Source organism: Peromyscus maniculatus, chromosome 2 (assembly GCF_049852395.1).
Source record: "Peromyscus maniculatus bairdii isolate BWxNUB_F1_BW_parent chromosome 2, HU_Pman_BW_mat_3.1, whole genome shotgun sequence".
Lineage (NCBI taxonomy): Eukaryota > Metazoa > Chordata > Mammalia > Rodentia > Cricetidae > Peromyscus > Peromyscus maniculatus.
Window position 1 is genome coordinate 134,267,556 of NC_134853.1, and position 20,697 is coordinate 134,288,252.

At 50.3% G+C, this 20,697-nt stretch overlaps 1 protein-coding gene across 1 annotated transcript; it reads left to right on the plus strand.

Moving 5' to 3' along the window:
• Positions 1 to 14,300: 14,300 nt before the first annotated feature.
• On the plus strand, positions 14,301 to 19,252 carry Pdzk1ip1 (PDZK1 interacting protein 1). The gene is made up of 4 exons (XM_016005142.3): positions 14,301 to 14,459; positions 16,538 to 16,646; positions 18,277 to 18,372; positions 18,856 to 19,252. Exons 1-4 carry the CDS (start codon positions 14,393 to 14,395, stop codon positions 18,926 to 18,928), a joined length of 345 nt encoding a protein of 114 aa, XP_015860628.2. The 5' UTR covers positions 14,301 to 14,392; the 3' UTR covers positions 18,929 to 19,252.
• Positions 19,253 to 20,697: the final 1,445 nt, after the last annotated feature.

Below are 20,697 nucleotides of genomic sequence, written 5' to 3' on the forward strand. Positions count from 1 at the left end.
CTTTTAGATGCGCCCTGTCCATATGACAGCTATTAAACACATACAGCTCTTCAGGATTTGAAGGATGACTAACATACCAGTTTGTCATTGTGTTTAATTTGTATTAACTGCAAAGGGCCATGTGCAGATACTGGTTATTGACGAGTAAAGCTTTACCGTCATCCATTGGCTCACTGGTCACTTACTATCTCCTGTGCCGAACCAGGTCATGCTGGGGATGCAGATCAGTCAGGTAGTTGAAACCATGCATAAGGACTGTCCTAGCGGCCAGCCAGGAGAAGAGTGTGGCTTAGTCAGTGGTCACGGGAGGTTTCTCAGAGAATGCTGGCTCTGGAGGGGAGAGTAGGAATTTGTCAGGGATACAGAGAAGAACGGAAGTTGGGTGGCAGGTGTGAATAAAGGCACAGCCCTGGGAAGAATGGGATGTGCTTTGGAAACTGTAGTCTTTGTTGATGGGGTCTTGGGGTCTGGTCACCAGAAATCTGAAGCTCCCTGAGAGGAATGGGAGCCACAGTGAGGGTTGTGAGCAGATCAGAGGGTGGTCAGAGCATGTTTTGGGGACTTCATAGGTAACCACAGTGGAGGGCAGCCGCAGGTAGGGACACAAGCAAGGAGTCAGAGAGCCAGAGCATCCACAGCATAGCATGATGGTCTGCTGGACACGAGGCTGAGGTGAGCTTTCTGTTGTCATTGAGACCTGGATGTGACTGTGAGAAGGATATGATTGCAGAACCCTGGAACTTAGAACGGAACTTAGAATTCAGAACTAGAATCTGGAATCCCCTGGAACCAACCTCCAAGCAGCTTTTTAAAAAAATTATAATTTTTTAACTCTTTTTGAGAGTATAATATAGTTACATCATTCTTCCCTTCCGTTTCCTCCCTCCAACTCCTCCCCTGTACCCCTCCTTTGCTCTTTTTCAAATTCAAGGCCTCTTTTTCTTTGTTATTACATATATATGTTATTACACACACACACACACACACACACACACACCACACTTAAATATATGAATACAACCTGCTCAGTCCATACAATGTTATTGTATGTATGTTTTCAGGGCTGACCATTGGTATTGGAAATCAGTTGGTGTGCTAATCCCTGGGGAAGACTATTTCTCCTGCTCTCAGCATTCTTTATTGTCCTTCAGTTCCTTGTCTGGGACTGAGGCCTTTTGAGCTTCCTCCTTCCACCTTAGCGTGTCTGTTGGTGGTGTATTTGTTTAGGTCTTGTTCAGTGAGTTCTCCTCCAAGGTCTGTGACTTCACTAGCCCTGAGTAGCTGGCCAGGTTTCCAGTGCCAGGCATGATGTCCCTCTTGTTAAGTAGGCCTTAATTCCAATTAGGGAACTGTTGGTTCTTGCCAAGGTATGAGTGTCATTCTTACACCCTTAGGGTCATAGTGCCCTGCTGGCTGTTGTTGTGGTTCATAGCTAGGCAGGACCAAGCTGCTCTTTCTTATTCTAACACACTTCCCGGCACTGTCTATTCAAACTGTAGGTATGTCTGACCCCCACGAGACAGTGACACCAGGTGCTAAAGGGGCAGAGTGAGCTGCCTGGGAAGAGCAGGTTTTGGCAGGGTCAAGATGAGACCCAAGACCCCAAGGGTGGGGAGCTCAGAAAGAGGATAGAAGTTCCTAAGGCTGCATGTCCTCTCAGGGACCCAGGACAGGGAAATGCGCCTCCATTTTATAGAGGTCAGAGAGGCCAAATGGTTCCGGAGAGAAGCCGCTCAGAGCCAGTCTCTCATCTCACAGCAAACCAACCCCAGGTGGTGCTATGATTGCCACAGAGAGTCCTCTGAGGGGAAGTCAGAGGGTGGCCCCACATAATTGGGAAATATGCGTACAGATTATTTCATGGGTTCCCTGATTTGGGGGAGACCCCATGTGTCCTCATTCAATTTCCATTATGCAGATGGTCGTCTGATAATAATATCACCTACCCTGCCCACCCCTTTGCCACCCTGTGACAAAGTCTTCCAAGACCCTGCCCTTCTGAGAGCTACAGAGAGCTATGGGACCAGGCTAGAAAACCTTTTCCCACCCAATGCCTGTGACAACCTGGCCAGCTGAGCCCCGGCAGGCAGCTCAGGGTCCTCAGCTCTTCCCAGCTCATGGCTCACCCAGCTGCAGCCTGGGACCTTCGGTGCTCCGGGGTCCCAGGCTCCAGGGGATCTCAGGGGGCCCGAGCCTTCTGCCCTCTGGCTGTTCCCACACAGGCTAAGGGAGGCTTGTTTCTCAGAGCTCCCGCCCCTCTTCCCAGCAATCCCCTGGGCGCCACGCATTCAATGGGCTATCAGGCTTGCCCATCACTCTTATCCCCCCACTCTGTTACCCCTGAATAGGTGGGATCCAGATAGTTACAGGCACTCCCATCCCCAAGCCCCCAGCCAATCTCTCCGAGGACCGTCTGGGACCTCGTAGTTCTGCCGAGTTACCTGCCTTACCACGCTGAGAACTGCGGGTACTTGCTTGGCTGGCGCTAAGCAGCCGGTTCTTTTGTCTGCCACTGCCCTAAAGCTGCGATCTCAGCTGGGCACCTAAATCCTGAGCCTGCCTGGTGCTGTGCTGCTGCGATTGTGCCCCGTGAGTCTAGACAGAGGTAACAGTTACATTCTCCGGGTGTTTAGCTCCTGGAGACAGGTGTCTCCTTTCGAGGACTGTATGCTTCTCCCCTCTCTCTTGGCGTTGGCTGACAGTGTGACAAAGCAAACAGGAGTCCCGTGCAGGCAGACAGCAGGCAGGACACGGCAGCGGCAGCGGCTGCTGCTTGCCTTGCTTATTTCGGTGGTTGGGTGGGGGTGTTCGGGTTGGCTGTAGGCCCTTCAGGGTCCACATCTGCCGGGTTGGGACTGTGCCAAAGGCGCTGGCCTGTCCAGTTGCCTGGCTGCACTGCGCCCGAGCTCCTGGAAGCATGGTGGCTGCTGGCAGACTCCCATGATGCTAATGAGGGCAGTCTCAGGCCAGGGGGAGGGGAGCCTTTGTCCTGTTCTTGTCTTTGCTGGAGAGTCCTCAGAGAGAGACAAGGGGCCCTCCACAGACCCAAGTACACATGATTAGCCTGCCATCACTCACATTGATGGCACTCAGAGCTCCGGAGTGTGGACAGAAATGGGGGAAGAAGAGAAACAAACAGGTCCTGGGCGGTCCCTGCACTTTCCAGGCAGTGGCCTAGAGGAACAGAGAGAAAACACTGCTTTATGCTCTCTCCTCCGTTTTTCTTTCCTTTCCAGGCTACACCTTCGCTGTACTCAAGATAATACCCTACCACCAGCAGCAATGTTAGTTAGGCTCTGGTTAGAGTGTCTCGGATGATGTGTCCCCATGCTTCTTTCTGAACTCCCAGCATCTCTTAAGCCATGCCCTGGGTGGCTGACATGAGTCCCTGTGTATGTCCTGCCTCTTTTCCCTACTGTCAGCCAGCTACCGAGGCTCAGGTCTCCAGTGGCCCCACCCTGCATAGAGTAGTGGTCCCACCTCATCTGAAAACTCTCACCAGCCTCCAGGGAGGGTGCACAACCACCCAGTGCTTTAGGGATGTGTGACGGATGCAAAGAGGTGAATGGTTTGATTACCTCCGGAGCAGCCCTCTCAAACTTGGGCCCATAGACACCCAAGATGTTGGGGAGAAATCAGACAGAACACAGGCATGAAGGGGGAAATATTGCATCTTTCTTTCAGTGGCTTTGACTGAGGCATCTTTCCATCTTTGGTGGACACAGAGAGCACCATAGCAGGACCACTAGCATCTGGGACTTTTGTCACCAATGGAATCATTCTCCAGTTGTGGTAGGTCACCTTGAGATGTTATTTATGAATATTCCCATCTTGAAACTATGACAATTATTGTTATTAATCATCATTATCACCATTATTATTATTATTGAGAGAGAGGGGAGGGAGGAAGGGAGAGAGAGAGAGAGAGAGAGAGAGAGAGAGAGAGAGAGAGAGAGAGAAAGAGAGAGAGAGAGAATCTTACTATGTAGCTTAGGCTAGGCTCAAACTTGTGACCCTCCCACCTTGGCTTTCTAAGTGCTGGGGTTGTAGGTGTGTGCTATCATGCCCAGCTACCATAACATAACATTTTAACATACCTTAAGAGTTGTATTTCTGTTTCGTTGGTTTTTACGATAATTCTGTTTTTTTTTAATTTTATGTATTTAAGGCATTCATTTTAAAAGACTGCAGAGACTACTACACCACACTGCCCACGAGGCCCATGTTATACAAAGATTAAGAGTCCCTGCGTGAAGGTATTCCCTTAGTAGGCTTTTCCTTAGCTCCATCTCTGTCAAGAAAGGGTCTGGTGTCTGTGCTCGGTACCTGTGTCCCTCCCCTTGATTTGGCTAAAGGATGGGGGAAAGATACATACATTTTGGTATGACTGGAAGGGCCCCAGGTAGGGTTCACTGCTCAGCTTTGAGCTGCCACTTTTAAAATATGGTTCATATTGCCCAGTACCTCCTACATGCCAGGCCAGAAATAGAACAACGAACAAGGCATTGGATAGAAAAATGGGGAACAGAAGATAAATTAAATAAATGGTGGATTCCAGGGGGATAAATGCCAAGGAGCAAAATAAAACCAGAAAAGGAAATGGGTGGGCTTTACAGGGCTAAATTTGAGTTTCAAAGGTGTGAACTGGAAAGTCTTAGGGATTAGATGACATCAGAGTCAAGACCCAAGGGAGATAGGAAGAAAGTTATGGAGACATCTGGGAGAGAGTATCACAGTGGGAGCACAGGCTGTGCAAAGGCCCTGAGGTCCAAGCGGCCTGCAGTGGCTGGGAAACAGCAGAAGGCAGGTGTGGCTAGGGTAAGAGAAGAGAGAGCAGGAGACAGGTTAGAGAGACATCATGGAGAGAAGCTAGGCTGTCCAGATGGCTTTTGTGTTTTGACTAGGCCACACATAGGGTTTAACTTGAATTTCTGTCTGCCATGCTGAGAACAGACTGAACGGAACATAGGCAGGAGTGAGGAGACCAAGCCATGGGAAGCCACAAGCTTACAATGGGCAACTTGGACCAAGCCTGGAAAGGGGGGGATGACAGGAGTCAGGGTAGGTATGTTTAGAAAGAGACAAGAGGATTTGCTGGCAGCTGGATGTGGAGTGTGTCAGAGAGAGAAGTCAAAGGCAGCCTCAGGGAGGGTGGGATGCCATGCATCCAGAGAAATCTGTGGAGGGGATGAAGTTCAATGGTTTGAGCTCAGGAGCTCACTTTGGACATCTTACTTTTTCTCTCAAGATAGGTCTCACCATGTAGCTCAGTATGTAGCCCAGGCTGGCCTTGAACTCACAGAGACTCACCGGGATTAAAGGTACACACCGCCAGGTGACATCTTACTTCTGAGTTGCTGGTTGGGAGAGTGGTCCAGGCTTGGAGGTATCACTTCTGGGTGAAATCTGACACAGTGAGACAAGTCTGCCCATCAGCAGCCATCATACCTGCTCCCACTGGCACCAGTCAGCTGCTTTTCATTAATCTCCCCTCAGTATCTTTACAAGCTCCGGGGGAAGCAGCTAGTAACGTCCTCACGGTATAGATGGATGAACTCACTCAAGATGTAAGGGGCCTGCTGAAGTCTCACCACCAGAGAAAGGCAGAGCTGGGATTTCAGCTTTCATTAGTCAGTTCAGAGCTCAAGCTTTGCAACCCATTAAAAATTATATTTGTATTTATTTATTTTTGGTTTTTCAAGACAGTTTTTTTTATTTTTATTTATTTATTTATTTTTTAATAAATAACAGCCCTGGCTGTCCTGGAACTCACAATGTAGACCTGACTGAACTCGAACTCACAGAGATCTATCTGCCTGTCTCTGCCTCTGGAGTGCTGGGATTAAAGGTATGTGACACCACCACCTAGCTATTTATTTTTATTTCATGTGTATGAGTGTTTAGCCTGTATGTCTGTATGTGGAACACATGGGCAGTACCTGTGGAGGTTAGAAGAAGGTGTTGGATCCCTTGGTACAGGAGTTACAGATGGTTATGAGCAGCCTTGTGTGCTGGGAATTGAACCTAGGTCCTTTTGAAGAGCAACCAGTGCTCTTAGCTTTCTGAGCCATCTCTCCAGGCCTTCCTTAGCCCTTCAGCACTACTACAATGTCATCTGTAAGGTTTATAGGCCCCCTTCCCTCCTGCCTCTGGCTTCCTTCCCTCCCTTTCTCCTTTGTTTTTGTTTTCAAGATACTCATCCTCAGCTTCCCAGTATCTACAGAAGAGGCCAAACTATCCTTAAAGTTAATACTCAGAATCTTTGACAATTTTCTTAATTTACACACACACACACACACACACACACACACACACACACACGTATGTATGTATGTATGTATGTATGTATGTATGTATGTATGTATGTATACATGCTGTGGGGAGGGAGAGGGAGACAAAGAGAGAGAGGGAGGGAGGACATAGGATAAATAGAGATAAAGAAGGAGGGATCACACAGATCTAGGGAGGCTACCTAGCAGGGAGGACCCTAGGATGACTGTGGCTTATAATAAGTTTTTGGTTTTGCCCAATCACTGGGCAAGCTTTAGTGAAACATTTCACTATTAAGATAAGAATTTGTACTGTATCAAGTTGATGAAAAAAATGCTGTCTGTACTTCCAGGAGGGGATGCTAAAATTTTTTTAGGCTATGGATTAGCCCATAGAAAAATGTCTGCTGTAAATCAAACAGTGAAGGGGAAGATGAATAGGAATCTCACCTACACAACTTAAGTAAAACGTAGCTCTCTGAACAGATGAAGAACTGTATCCCAGAATCTAATCAATATTTATATGTATAATTCAGCTATTATCTGGCTTAAAAGGGCTTATTGGGAAATGTTATCATTTTTACCATTTTATACAGAGAAAATATCTTCTACTTTCAAATAACCCTGGACTTTTGAATTATAACCTGTTTTTATGTTTAAAAAAAGTCTGTATGAAAAAAAGAAGAAGAAGAAGAAGGAGGAGGAGGGAACAGAGACAAGATGCATATTTTTCATAGGTGTGCTCCCAGAGATCTGCTTTGTCCAAACAAGTTACATCTCTTTCTCCCTCCTCCAAAAATGTTACTGTGAGTTCATGGAGGGACCAATCAATTCACTGATTAGCTGAGACCCCAAACCATCTCCCCAAAGTTCACTAGCTGTCACCAAATGAGCCCATAGGAGAGGCTTCATAGTCAGACTTCAGCTCCATCGGACTCCGTATGCTCGTCTCCTGGCTGAACCTGTAAAGCATCAACTCCACAAATGCAGAAAAATTGCTTTACTCAGTATTCTCAATGGTGCCATAGGAGGCTCTTGACAAATCTTTGTTGAATGAATGAATGTTACGCTTCCTGTTCTCTTTTCCTGATCTTCCAGGTTAGATGGTACACAGTGCCCGCATGCCTGCTTTGAGACATTTAGCAAGACTGCAACTTTTTTTTTTCTGGAGCTGAGGACCGAACCCAGGGTCTTTCACTTGCTAGGCAAGCGCTCTACCACTGAGCTCAATCCCCAACCCCAAGACTGAAACTTTTAATAAAAGATTAATTTTAATTTCAAAATTGTATATGTGTTTGTTTGTGTGGATGTGAGTGCAGGTGCCTGCAAAAGCTAAAAGAGGGTGTCAGATCTCCTGAAGCTAGAGTGCCAGGTAGTTGTGAACCACCTAATGTGGGTGCTAGGAACTAAACTCAGGTCTTTGCAAAAGTAGTATGCACTTTTAACCACTGAGCAGTCTTTCTCTTTTTTGGACATAAGGTCTCATTCTGTAGTTCAGACAGACATAGAATTCACTGTGTAGCCTGAACTTGCAATGATCCTCTTGCCTCAATCTCCCATGTGCTTGACTATAGCATGTACTGCCTTGTCCAGCTGGTGTGATGCAATTTCATAGCTGTACATAATAATCCTTATCTTACTTACTGTGGTATTTCCAGTCCCTTAGTAGGCAGCAAACATGTAGTGAAGGAATAAATGAAAGCATACTGTGGTGAAATTGGGCAAAGTGAGCAATAAGTCAGGGCTGGGGAGAGGGGCTGAGCCCTGGGCTGTACATAGAACTGCCTGGGATTAGTCCTATCTCTCCTAATCAATTGTGTGGCATTCGCTCAGAACCTTTCAGGGCTATACTTTGCCCAGCTGAAAAATGAGGAGCAAGATGGCTTCATTCAGGGAGAGCCTGTAGGCCAGGGGAGGCTAATTCTAGAAGCTTGTATTCCAGCTTGGTTCACTGCTGGCCTGGGGCCCTGATGGGCAGCAGAACTGTGCAGAAGCCACTGGGAAAGATTTGGCCCTGGGCCTTCTGCTGGCATGAGGCTCCTGGTCTGGGACCTTCCTAACTTTCTTGGCTGGGTGAGGAGGCAGCAAGAGGATTTGATTGATCTTCTCTTCTGGGGGGTCCTCATCATAAATCTCCTTGGCCCACTGGGGTCTCCTAGGACCCAGGAGCAACAGCCAGTGCATTCCTTGGCTCTTACAGGCTCTGGGCTTAGTACCTTTTGCCTCTTTCAGCTCCTAGCTCTGGGACCACCTGTGAGGCCGAGGACTTGTCTGCCCTGATGGTAGCCCCTCTCTGAGTACCAGACAGCCTCTGTCCAGAGAGTCACCAGCCTTTTTCCAAGTCTGATCTTGAGATCACACAGCCTGGCCTTGGGCAGGCAGACCTGCCCCAGGCTCACCGAAGAGTCAGGAATCCTTAGCTCTCTTGTACCATGGACTCCTTGTTGGTTCAGGGAAGCCTACAGTTTCTTTCTTTCTTTTACAAATTATTATTTATTCTTCTCTCTCTCTCTCTCTCTCTCTCTCTCTCTCTCTCTCTCTCTCTCTCTGTGTGTGTGTGTGTGTGTGTGTGTGTGGTGCATGTGTATGATGTGTATTTATAGGTGAGCAAACCAGAGTGCACATGTGAAGGCCAACTCTCTCCTCCTACCTTTATGTGGGTCTCAGGCATGGAACTCAGGTCGTCAGGCCTGTACAGCAAGTACAGCACCAGAGAAGCCATCTTGCTGGCCCCTGTGGACTCTTTCTCAATGAAATGTTTTCAGAAGCATAATAAAATGTACATTACTGGACAGCAAGCAAATTGTATTGAAATGCAGTTATCAAAATATTAAAAGTATGTTTGTGATAAAGTAATTTAAGTGTATCTTTATAATGTACCAGACTGGATTTGTGGAAGCCTCCGTGACTACTATGGTTACCTACTGATAAACATGAATAATATATCAAATACCCGCAGCAGCTGTGGGGTGATAGGAAAGCATCAGAGGACCATAGTTTGCAGTCTTGATTCTGAATGGAAGAAATTTGCAAATTTCATTTACAGGTTTGTGAAAAACAGATGATGGATCTCCTGCCCTGGAGGCAGCTGAGTCAGTGAAATTGTGTGAGTTAGAGAGGGGCCTCCATATCTCCAACCAGCCTAGAGCCCTCTGTAGAGACCTTCATGGGTGACCATGGGTGACATGGTCTTTTGCCTTCCCTGGTACTCCTATAGGGATAGTTTGGTTCCCTCTCTGGAACATTCTCCCCTAGGGCTGGACAGTTCCAAGGGCTCTCAGTTATCTATAGAGATTCTGGGGACCCAGTCAGTGCCTGTCCCTGAGCTAGCAGTAGAGAAAGACAAAGGGCCTACCTGGAGCTAGTCACTTTATCCATCTACTCACTCTCTGACTTCCTACCCTCTGTCAGGCCAGGCAATGGATATCCTGAGATTTAATCTTATAAAATATAGCCAGGCGGTGGTGGCACACACCTTTAATCCCAGAACTCAGGAGGTAGAGGCCGGCGGATCTCTGTGAGTTCGAGGCCAGCCTGGTCTACAGAGTGAGATCCAGAACAGGCTCCAAAGCTACACAGAGAAACCCTGTATCTGAAAATAAAACAAAACAAAACTGTGTGTGTAGGCATTGTACTCAATGATGTGTGCTGGAGGTAAAACAAAAACAAAAACAAACAAACAATAACAACAACAACAACAACAACAACAACAACAACAACAACAACAAAACCTCCACAAAAGGGCTGGAGAGATGGCTCAGAGGTTGGGAGCACCAGCTGCTCTTCCAGAAGTCCCAAGTTCAAATTCCTGCAACCACATGTTGGCTCACAACCATCTAGAATAAGATCTAGTGCCCTCTTCTGGAGTACAGGCATACATGCAGGCGGAACACTATGCATAATAAATAAATCTTTAAATAAAAACAACAGTGTGTGTGTGTGTGTGTGTGTGTGTGTGTGTGTGTGTGTGTGAGAGAGAGAGAGAGAGAGAGAGAGAGAGAGAGAGAGAGAGAGAGAGAGACAGAGAGACAGAGAGAGAGAGAGAGAGAGATCTGTCCTTAGAGGTTATAGCTACTAAATGAAATGCACAAACACATCAATCATATGGCGTTGCAGTTTGTGAGAATAGCTGTGAACGCAGGAAGGTGAGGTGAAGGGACATCAAAGAAGTCTTCCTGGAGAAAGTGACCTTTAAGGCAAGACTTGGAAGGCTGCTTTGCTAGGAGGGACTTGGAGAGAGCACTCCAGGCAGAGGGCTGTGTCCTGTGTGGATCGGGTCAGGGGACAGGAGACCCGGAGCCAGGCGAGGCTGAAGAGGAGGGCACACTGTCCTGCCCCTCAGGCACCTGGGCAAAAGTTTGAACATTATTTTATAGACCAGGAGTAGCCCAAATGAGGCGGTCCTCAGGAATTTCCAGGCTTAGAGCAAAGACTAAGAGGGAGGATATTACAAGACTGCGTGAAGAGGACTTTTCCTTTGTATGCTGGACATCCACCTTGAGGGCTGGGGATGTAGCTCAGTGGTCGAGTGCTTGCTTAGCATGAGCTTGGCCTTAGAGTCGAGTCTTAGTGCTACACGGGGAAAACAACAACAACGAAAGAAATTAAATACCCTTTTAATGTGTCGCCTGGCCTTTTCTCAGTCTGAGCTCTCTGTGCGCATGGCCTTCCCCATCATATCTTTCTGTGCTGTCTGACCACCTGACTAACCCCCCCACCCCCCCATACACACCCAGCATCACCAGCAGGAAGCCTCCGTTAATGACTCAATCATCTTCTTTTACATCGGAGCTCTGGGGACAACACAGGCCACTCTGCCATCACCACTGACTGGTTATATGCCACTGTTAATTTTCCCTTCCTGTAACCCACCCTGAAAACAGGGTGGGAGTCAGGCGGGGGGGGGAGGGCGGGAAAAGAGAGAGAGAGAGAGAGAGAGAGAGAGAGAGAGAGAGAGAGAGAGAGAGAGAGAGAGAGAGAGAAACGAGAAACTCTTACATCTACAGTTGTGAATTGTGGCCTGCATCACAGCCTGGGATTGGAGCCACACAGTGCCACCTCCTGGCACTAGGTAGAATGGCAGGCAAGATGTTGGAGGGCGGGGAAGGAGGGAGGGATGTGCGAAACTAGGCACTCTTGAGGATCAGCACACCAGTTCCAGTCTGCTGGAAGGTTTGTCTAGGGGCCAGGTGATTACGGATGAGAGCTGGGCAAGAAACAGGAGGGAGGACCTGAGTGCAGGATGGAACAGCTGTCTGAGGTGAGAACCCCAGGTCCAGCTGTACGTGAGCCAGACAACCAGGGACCTGTTACCTTGGGGACAGGGATGTTGTTCATAAGACTGGGGAGACAAGCCTTTCCCTGAGTGAGAACTTCCAGCAACCAGGGGCCTAGCTTTAAAGCCAAGTATCCACCCATACACCCCCTCCACACGCCCCCTCTCCCTCCCACCCCACTTTCCGGAACAACTTGTTTTTGTTCTAAAGCCTGGAACTTTGACCTGGGAGCTGTTTCCTCCCCTTGGTCACCTGGTGTCCTTCCTACTCATCCTCCCTTACTGTGCCCAAAGTATAGCTCTTGGAGCCTCTGCTTCCTGCTGGGGTTTTAGGGAAGCTGGGGGTGCTTGGGTCTCCCTTGCTGGTGGCAAAGGTTGGGGCGTTCCCTAAGGGCATGAGCTAGTGAGTGGGTATCACCACCAGAGTTTCTCTGCACCCCTCTCTTTGGATCTCCCCACCCTTGGCTGCTGGAGTATCCCACTATTCTGGGATTTCATTTTTCTGCCTCATCCTTCCTCATCTTTCTTTGAAATACCTGTATGTTGGGCCTGTGTTTGGTTCAAACACACACACACACACACACACACACACACACACACACACACACACACACACACACTATCCCTGGGGAAGCCAGGTGTCCCACCCACCCAGTTGCCCAAGTCCGAAACTTAACCTGAGAGTCACCCACTCCTCATCCTCTCCCAGCTAGTCATGTGCCCAGAAACCACACCCTGGTTTTTCTACCTCCCAAGCACTGCTCAAAGCCTCCTCTAATGCAGCCCATCAGTGGCTGCAGGACTCGCATCCCCAAGTCGGCCTCTCCCATCTCTGATGACCTTTTCATTTTCTCAAATGAGGATTTGACCTTGGTCCCCTGCCCCCTGCTTGAAACCGATGAGGGAGGCAGGGTGGATATTTGTTAAATTCCGCCCCATTCCTTTCATTCCAACCGGTGGCCGTTCCCTGGCTGTTCATTAACGCCCCGCCATGCCTGCTCCTCAGTGCTCCTGATGATTCTCTGTCCACGTTAAGAACAGGTTACACGTGTGTGGGTGGTATCACTCAGCCCCCTGGAGAGTTTCCCTACAGCCCCTTGGAGTATCACAGACCCACTGCACATGCATGAAAGCAGGCACACACACGTGCACACACAGGAAGCAGGCTCAGGGCTCTCACACTGGCTCTGAACAGCCGTTTGGTCATCTCTGGACCTCTCTGGCTCTGCCAGCATTTCCTCTTCTTTCTGTCATTTCCTTTGCTTTTCTTTTTGTTTTTTTCTTTGGACAGGAACTTGGGCCTGTGGCAAATGTGGCTCAGGACAAGCAGTGCTGGGGAAGTCCTTACACGGACAGGCCCGTATCATCCACAGTGCCACCGCCAGTGTTTAATGCCACAGCCATCCACTCTTAGCCACCTTATTTCCAAACTCGTCCTTTCTAAACCCGATCAAGCTGGGTTGATATTGGCTCTTCTGGAACTTAGCTTTGTGTGGGACCTGGATCACAGGCTCCATGTTCTGTACTCAGGGACAGATGGACATGATGACTCTGCCCTGGGCTTTCCAAAGTTTCCTGACTACCTGCCTGGAGCCAAGAGAGCCTGAGGTCTGCTACCTGAGTGTCCACTAGGAAGGGCTGTTTGCAACGTCCTTTTAGCAACCCATACAAGCAACAAGAGACTGCCAGAGAATCCTTTCCCTTCCCTTCCTTAGGAAAGGGGTGTAGCCTGCTCTAGCATCCCACCTGCTATATTCTAGAGTGACTGGGGCAAGGAGGCCCACAATGACCTTCAGCTCCGGACTTTAGTAGGCACTTGGGTCTTCTTAGTGTCTGGAAGGTCAGGTGGATACTATGTGTCCTGTGGAGTGGGAGGTGGGCTTCTGTGGGGCCTGGCTCTGTGGTGTCTGGGGACAGAAGAACTATTTCATAGTTACTCCTGGCTATAGATTGGGCCCTGGCAGTTGGAATCATCCTTCCTTTGCTCTGCTCAACCTCCTCTGATGAATAGAGGTAGATCTGAAGGCAGGCATTGAGGCCTCTGACCAAGTCAAATCTTGTCTGAGGCCTGCAGGTTACCAGGGACCAGAAATGTGGAACTGGGCTATGAGAAAAGTGTAGGGGACCATTGGATTGGTCAGGGTTGGGGACTGTGAAATGAGGCTGTGTCTCAGGACTGGGGGGGACCCAGGGTCTGGCTTGGTGGGGGCAGAAACAGATGAGGGGAGGGCAGAGTGTAGGACAGCTCTGGGGAAAGTGGCCAGGTGAGCCTTCCCTGCGGGTTTTTTTTTTTTTTTTTTTTTTTTTTTTTTTTTTTTTTTTTTCCCACAGCCCTTTCCCTCTGGCTCCTTGAGCCAGCCACCAAGTGTCTTAATCTCTTTGTCAGTCCTCCAAGAAGCCCCACCCACTGAGCCCATTCAAGGCAGGACTGAAAATGTGTCACACCTTTCCCTGGGAGCCCAGCCCCATTGCCAGGAAAGGTGAGCTCAGAGGGAGACTTCTGAGGTAGCCTGGGTCTTGGAGGAGGCTGGGACTTCCCTGATTCACGGGCCCATGTCCTCACCTGGCTTCTGAGGGGGTACCTTAAATGCCAATTTGTTGGGCTGGGCATCAGCCAGGCCTGGCAGCTCATTTCCATGGGAGGAAGGGCAGTTTCCCTTCACCAGCCGGCCAGTCCTCCCTCCCCGCCCTCCCTCCCTTTCGGCCTAACCCAATCCGGTGCCTCTCCTTCAAGGCCTGACTGCTCCCCAGCTGATCTCATAAAAACACCCCAGACCTCCAGCAGCTCCAGGAGTCCGAACACCAGCCACACCAGCCGTGGACCAAGGCCTTACAGCTGCCTGCAGCCATGTTGGCCCTCAGCCTGCTCCTACTGGGTCTGCTCTCTGCAGTGGCACCTGCCAGCTGTCAACAAGGTAGGTAGCATCAGACAGGAGTACCTGGGCTGTGGGGAGGAGAGGGCTGGTCGGAAAACAGCGACCAGGGTAGGATGGGGTGGTGATCTGAGATAGATACCCTGTTTTGGATTGGGAGCAGGCACTGGGCCAACTCCAGTCCTCTGACTTCGGCTCTGTGATTTGTTTTCCTCCAGTGAGAAGTGGGGCAGCGGGAACACGTTGGCTCTGGGGTCTAGGGAAGGGACAGGAGTTGAGATCCAAACCTCACAGCAGGAATTGCCCCAGAAACGACTGGGTACTGAGGACAAGGGCTAGGAACTTGAGGTTGGGAGTGGTCCCAAGGCACCCTCCAAAGCTGGCTCTGGGCAGGATGGGTGGTTGTGGTGTCGGAGCTGTTCCAAGTCCTTGGCTTTGACCTAAGTCCTGTTGTTTTGTGTTGTTTTGAGACAGCATCTCTCTATCTATCCTCAACTATCCTGGAAATCATAATATAGACTAGGCTGACCTTGAACTGAGAGAGATAGCCTTGCCTCTGCCTCCTGTATGACTAAGTTCTCCTTTCCTCACTTTTTTCCGGAGTAGCCCTATCAAGGGTATACTCTTCACCAAGCTCTTTCTGTTGTGCTGTGTGATCTTGAGGAAATTACTGCCCTGCTTTGAGACTTAGTGTTTTCATTCATTCTCAGTTCACCCCGCCTGCTGCCAGATTGGCGGTTTGGAAGGGCTTTGTACTTAGTAGTCTGGTAGTGGTGGTGGTGGTGGGGTGCTGGCCAAGATGCTCGTGTATATTTGCATCCTCTGAGTCCCATGTCTCAGAGGCCCTCTGAGAAACTGAAGTACCAGAGAGGTCCAGTAACTTACATGGGTCAAGAAGGAACAGGTCTCAGACCATTTTTTTTTTTCCTGCCTTTGACTCTGCCACTTGCTCCCTAGAGTCACAAGAGCAGGAACAGAGGTGGTCCCTGGCGTCTTGTGAGGAGTCAGCTGTAAGAGCCACAGGAGAAAGAAATGGGGAAGATGCCTCCTAAGGTTGTTCCCATTGCCTAATCATTATTGGCCAGAAAAAGTGATGGGCCTGAGCAGTGTTTCCCGGCCAGGGTAGGGAGGGATGTATTCAAAACAATGGCCCTGGCAGAGCAACGATACTGTGTATCTTCTGCTATCCAGGGTTGCTACCCTAGGGCTGCCATGGCTACAACCCAGAGAGTTCCAGGATCCTCCCTTTTCAGCCTCAGAGACAGTGCTAAGAATAGGCAGAAGAGCATCGAGGTGGACTGAGTGGGAATGAGGCAACTGAGATCTTTTGATGCCTAACTTCTCATAACGTAGGACAACTCTAGTCATAAAGGCAGGACCCCTCCCTATTCCCCTCTCTTTCCTCCCGAGGCTCTTAGCTGCTGGGTATCTTGTCTTTGGAGAGTGAGGCCCTCAGCCTAATGGGGAGAATGGTTTTTCTTGGGGCTGCTAGTGGCCTGAAGGCAGAGGCTTCTGAGAAGTTTTAGGGGTTGAGGTTGATGTCAAGGGTGTAAGAGCAGAAGGGGTACAACCCCCCCCCCCCCCGTCATCTTACCCCTCTTTCTTCCCTGCACCCCAGCTGAGCAGCCAGCCCTGAGCAGCCCGGGGCAGACCTCACCCCTACTAGTTTTCCCAGAGAAGCTTTCCCATCAAGAACTGGATCTGCTAGATGCCAGCCTTAGCCTGGCAGCTCTGGGCCAGCGGGGGAGGAGGAGGGGCCACTTCCAGCTGACAGGGCCTAGGCCAGCCACTGGGGCCGCCCTTTGGTCCCTGTTTTCTTGCCCTTCGAGGGGGGCCCTGCGCGTGACTGTAGAGGGTGTGTGTGTGCAGGAGGGAGGCTCTGGGAGCCTGGACCTCAAAGCAAACCCTGAGGCATGTCCCCTATTTGGCTGCTCAGGTTTTCTTCAGACTCTAGTCGGCTCAAAGCCCCCATCCTTCCCTCATACTTAGGAGAGTAGACAGGCCTTACTGCTTACATCCACTCTGGCCATTCAGATGCCTCCCAGGACCCTGTCGAGGCTGTGGGCCTTTGACACGGTACCCAGGCTGCTGTGTACCTGCAGCTCCTCTTCCTTTTGCAGGTCTGGGGAACCTTCAGCCCTGGATGCAGGGCCTTATTGCGGTGGCCGTGTTCCTGGTCCTTGTTGCGATCGTCTTTGCTGTCAACCACTTCTGGTGCCAGGAAGAGCCGTGAGTGCTGTGTGAAGACTTGGGGCTGGGCAGCCCCCGGTGGTCAGGGTGGCCCTAGAACCGTTGTTTTCACTCTAGCAGGGGATGACCTCAGGAGCTCTGGTTCAAGTCTTACCACTGTGAGGAAAGGAAACTGGTCCTCAAGTTCCCAGGAAGAGTTAGGGACAGAACCAGCTCTGAGCCTTTCTGGCTCCCAGGCCTACAATCTGCGGGCCTCATGGCTCTCTCATTCCCAACCATCCTCCCCCCCCAACCTCTCCCACCATGAACTTGGGAGAAATGTCTCTCTTCTTGGTGTCTCAGTTTTTGTTTCCACCAGTGGAGCTGGGATGAGAGCCTGGCCTTCCTCCTGAAATAGAAGACCTCAGCCTTTTGGAAGGTCAGCTTACATGTGATGCAAAGGGCCTCACAGGCACACAGACTAGATAAACAATTTAAGTCAAATACAGTTGAAGGAAAGAAAGTTCAGAGTGCAGGACATAGCCTGCGCTGGCTTGGGGGTTGGGAGGGGGTTGGTTAGCACGCTTCACCGACTGCACCTTCACTCCAAAACCTGACACACAAGGAGTCAGTCAAAGGACAGGATGGTGCAGAAAAAAGTACACTTGAGTCCCTGGAGATTGGAGCCTGGCACTGGTACCAGGCATGAATGTATGGAGATGAAGAGCCCCCTGGGTGAAGCTACGTCTGCCTTAGGGGATCTTCCCCCAGGTCTCACCAAGGTGGCCTGGCAGCCAGGGACCCAGCAGCAGCCCTCCACAGCCTGCAGAGTATGTAAGGGGCGGAGAAGGGAGTTCCAGTGTGAGGCTGATGAGGTCAGTTAAGACCTGGCAGCACCAATGACCTGGACTGGGAGTTTTATGTCAATGCAGCTGGAATCAGTGGATGAGATGACCTTAACAAGTCCTTGTGGCTGTTCCAGAGGGGTGCATAGTGCGTGAAGTCTGCAGGTTTAAAGACACTTGAGGAGGCTGAGTATGAGGCTGGATAGTCTGGACCTGGAAGGGACAGAGGCAGTTCAGAAAAGGATGGATAGATCTAAGAGCTGTTTGGGAGGGAACCTGGGAGCTGACAGAGGGAGGCAGGAGGGGGCACTAGAGGAGGAAGTGCAGAGGAGGACTCTAAAAGCCTCCCTGAGCAGAGGACACTGAAAACAACCTGAGTTGACCTGGGTGGGACATGACTGGTGTGACTTGCCTGTGGGATGTCCAAAGACAGCTGAGCAGGTTTAAGGGACCCTCACAAAGCAGTTTGAGGAGTTGAAGGTGAGAGCTTTCTGCTAGAAATGCTTTGTTTCTCCTCTCTCTGCCTTCTGTGACCACTAACCACATCTTCTAATTTGGGATATACTCTGAGTCTTGTTGGGTCCATGATCTGAAGGCAATGGAAAGAGACTTGAGACTTAGGGTAAGTGTCTTACAACTACCTGTGTTCCCCACTTTCCTCCTGGATCAGGCAGGAGGATGTGAGCCTGAGTAGGAAGAGACTGGAAGCTGGTGTCTGCAGGGCCCAGAGGAGAGCTGGGGTGCTCTCTGTCTTAGACCTAGAGCACCAGGTCCCAGAATAGAGTCTTCTTGGATGGGGTGGAGTGGACAGTCATTGATGAGCTACTGATAAGCTTTATTTCCAGGGAACCTGGGAGCATGGTCATGATCGTTGGAAACAAGGCAGATGGGGTCCTGGTGGGAATGGACGGCAGATACTCCTCAATGGCGTCTGGTTTTAGGTGAGATGCTACCAGGGGAGCTGGGAAAGGTGTGTCAAGCAAAGAGGAAGAACTGGTGAAGTGAAGAGGGTTTTGTGAGGACTACGGTGTCCCATGGGAAGACAAAGGTTCAATTTAGGGAGAAGGCTCAGACAGGGCAGGGTCTTTGTAGGATAATGAGCATCACAGGGAGAAGGGACTCGATGGGAGAAGTCAGTGAAAGAGGGAGTGGGGGGGGGACTCTGTGGGAAGGGAGTTCTTGGGAGGCTCCCTGGGGAAACTTAGTAAAGGAGGAACATGGGATTTGGGTGGGGATGTTCCTGAGGGGCCTCCAGTCCAGGCCCACAGGTCCAGATATGTTTAGGGGAAGGGTTCTCCTCTCCCTTCCCCTCTCTGGGAGCCAGATGCTAATTCTGGAGAGAAGGCCTGATGCAGGATGATGAAGAGGGAAAGAAATGGGGGAAGGGAAGCCAACGACCCAGTAAGCCCTACCTCCCTTTCCAGGTCCAGTGAGCACAAGAATGCCTTCGAGAATGTTCTGGAGGAAGAGGGCAGCGTCCGCAGCACACCCATGTGACAAGCTCATCGATGGCCTCAGTCCCCAGGCTCTAGGGCACATAGAGTTGGTGCCCACCACTTCACCCAGTCACTGCTCTTCAGGAATCTATTAACAGAAGCTGCCCCTCTCATCTCTTTTGAATCACAGCCATCTCAGTCTAGGGCTCAGACCAAGCTGAGCACAGGATGTGATGTGGCCCTGGGGTCTTCCTGGGGTCTTCCACCCAATTCTGAGGAGCCTTATAAAGAGACACCCAGCTCAGCCCCCCTTTCAACTCCCTCCTCCTGCAACCATGGAAGTGACTCTTATTTCTGGGAAATAAAGACTTTTTATACTTTCAGGGCAAAGGCTCAGACCCAGCTTCCAGGTTCCAAGCAAGGCCTCCCCCATTTCTTTTTATAACTGCCTTCTAGGGTCCATTGCCATTGGACTTATGGATTATAGGAAGCCCTGGACCCATAGGGCAGCTAGGGACTTAGAGGCCTAATTGGAGAGGCTGAGGCTGTGTATAGGAGGGAATGAGAGAGAGAGAGAGAGAGAGAGAGAGAGAGAGAGAGAGAGAGAGAGAGACTCCTCTGGAACCTGGGTATGTGTGGGGAACTCCCTATGGGTGTGGATATGTGTGGGAGAGTTGAACTCATCCCTGCCTGTGGGTGGCCTTTGTCTCTTCAGACTAAACCCCTTCATTGCCTAGAGCAGGCAGGAGATCTTCTCAGGAGGAAGACCCTGCTGAGAGTTGGGTATCCTGGACATCCGCAGCCCTGGTCCATTTCAAAATGTCTTTCATGTATGGATGGCAGGAAGAGACCTCTGAGCTGAGGAGCTTTCCCACTCTGCCCTTGTTCAAGGCACAGCCCTTCTGTGAGAACACCCCTCCCCAACAGCTCACCCTTCCCAGATCTTCTGGATTTTTCCTATACAGCATACTACCCACTCTGCCCAGCTCTCTCCCCTTCCCAGGGCTCCAGAGTGTTGGGCTAGCATATGGAAAAGAAAACTGTGGGGCAGAGACGGAGGAAGCCCAAATCTGTGTCCCCAGTCTCCTGTCACCCTACTGTGCGACCTTGGGAGCGGGACTGTCACTCCAAGCTCCTTGATCCTGTGTGGAGGATTTGGCTAGTCTCTGGCAGAGCTAGAATAGAACCAAGTCCTCACCAGGGTCTGGGCTCTCAGCCCTGGGTGGGATGGGAGCCAGGGGAACCCAGTCTAGAAAAGAAGAGACCAAGATCTCTGAGGCAAGTGCCTGTCTGACCCAGCTCCTCTGTGTCTGTGTGTCCCACTGAACAGCATCTGTCCCCCTGTCTGTGGTAATGACCCCAAACAGGCTCATTTCCAGAGCCAGTGGATTGGGTGGCGAGGCCGGCCAGACTCCACCAGTCTCACTTTTTCACAGCGTTCCTGCAGCACACCCCACTTTGTGGTCTAAGGCTTGCCTGAACGCCTCAAGCAGTACCCACAAATCATCTCCCTGGGGCTTGGAGGCCAGCCTGCAACAGAGGTAGAGGTCGCAGAGCAGAGAAGGGGGGCAGTGTTTCTGCTCTAGGTCTCCCTGCTTTGCTGTGTGATCTAGGGTAAGTCTCCTTCCCTCTCTGGTCTTCAGCTTAAGGGACATTGATAGTTGCCCCTGTGATGATGCCTCTAGGCATTTGCCCTCTGTGGATTTCTGTAACTCACACGGGTCTCACACATTTCTGCCACTTTAAAGTGTGCCTAGTCTTCTCCCTTTTCCTCCAGGAACTACCTCTTGATTAAAGCAGAAAGTAAAACCAGAGGACCAGGCGGCCCAG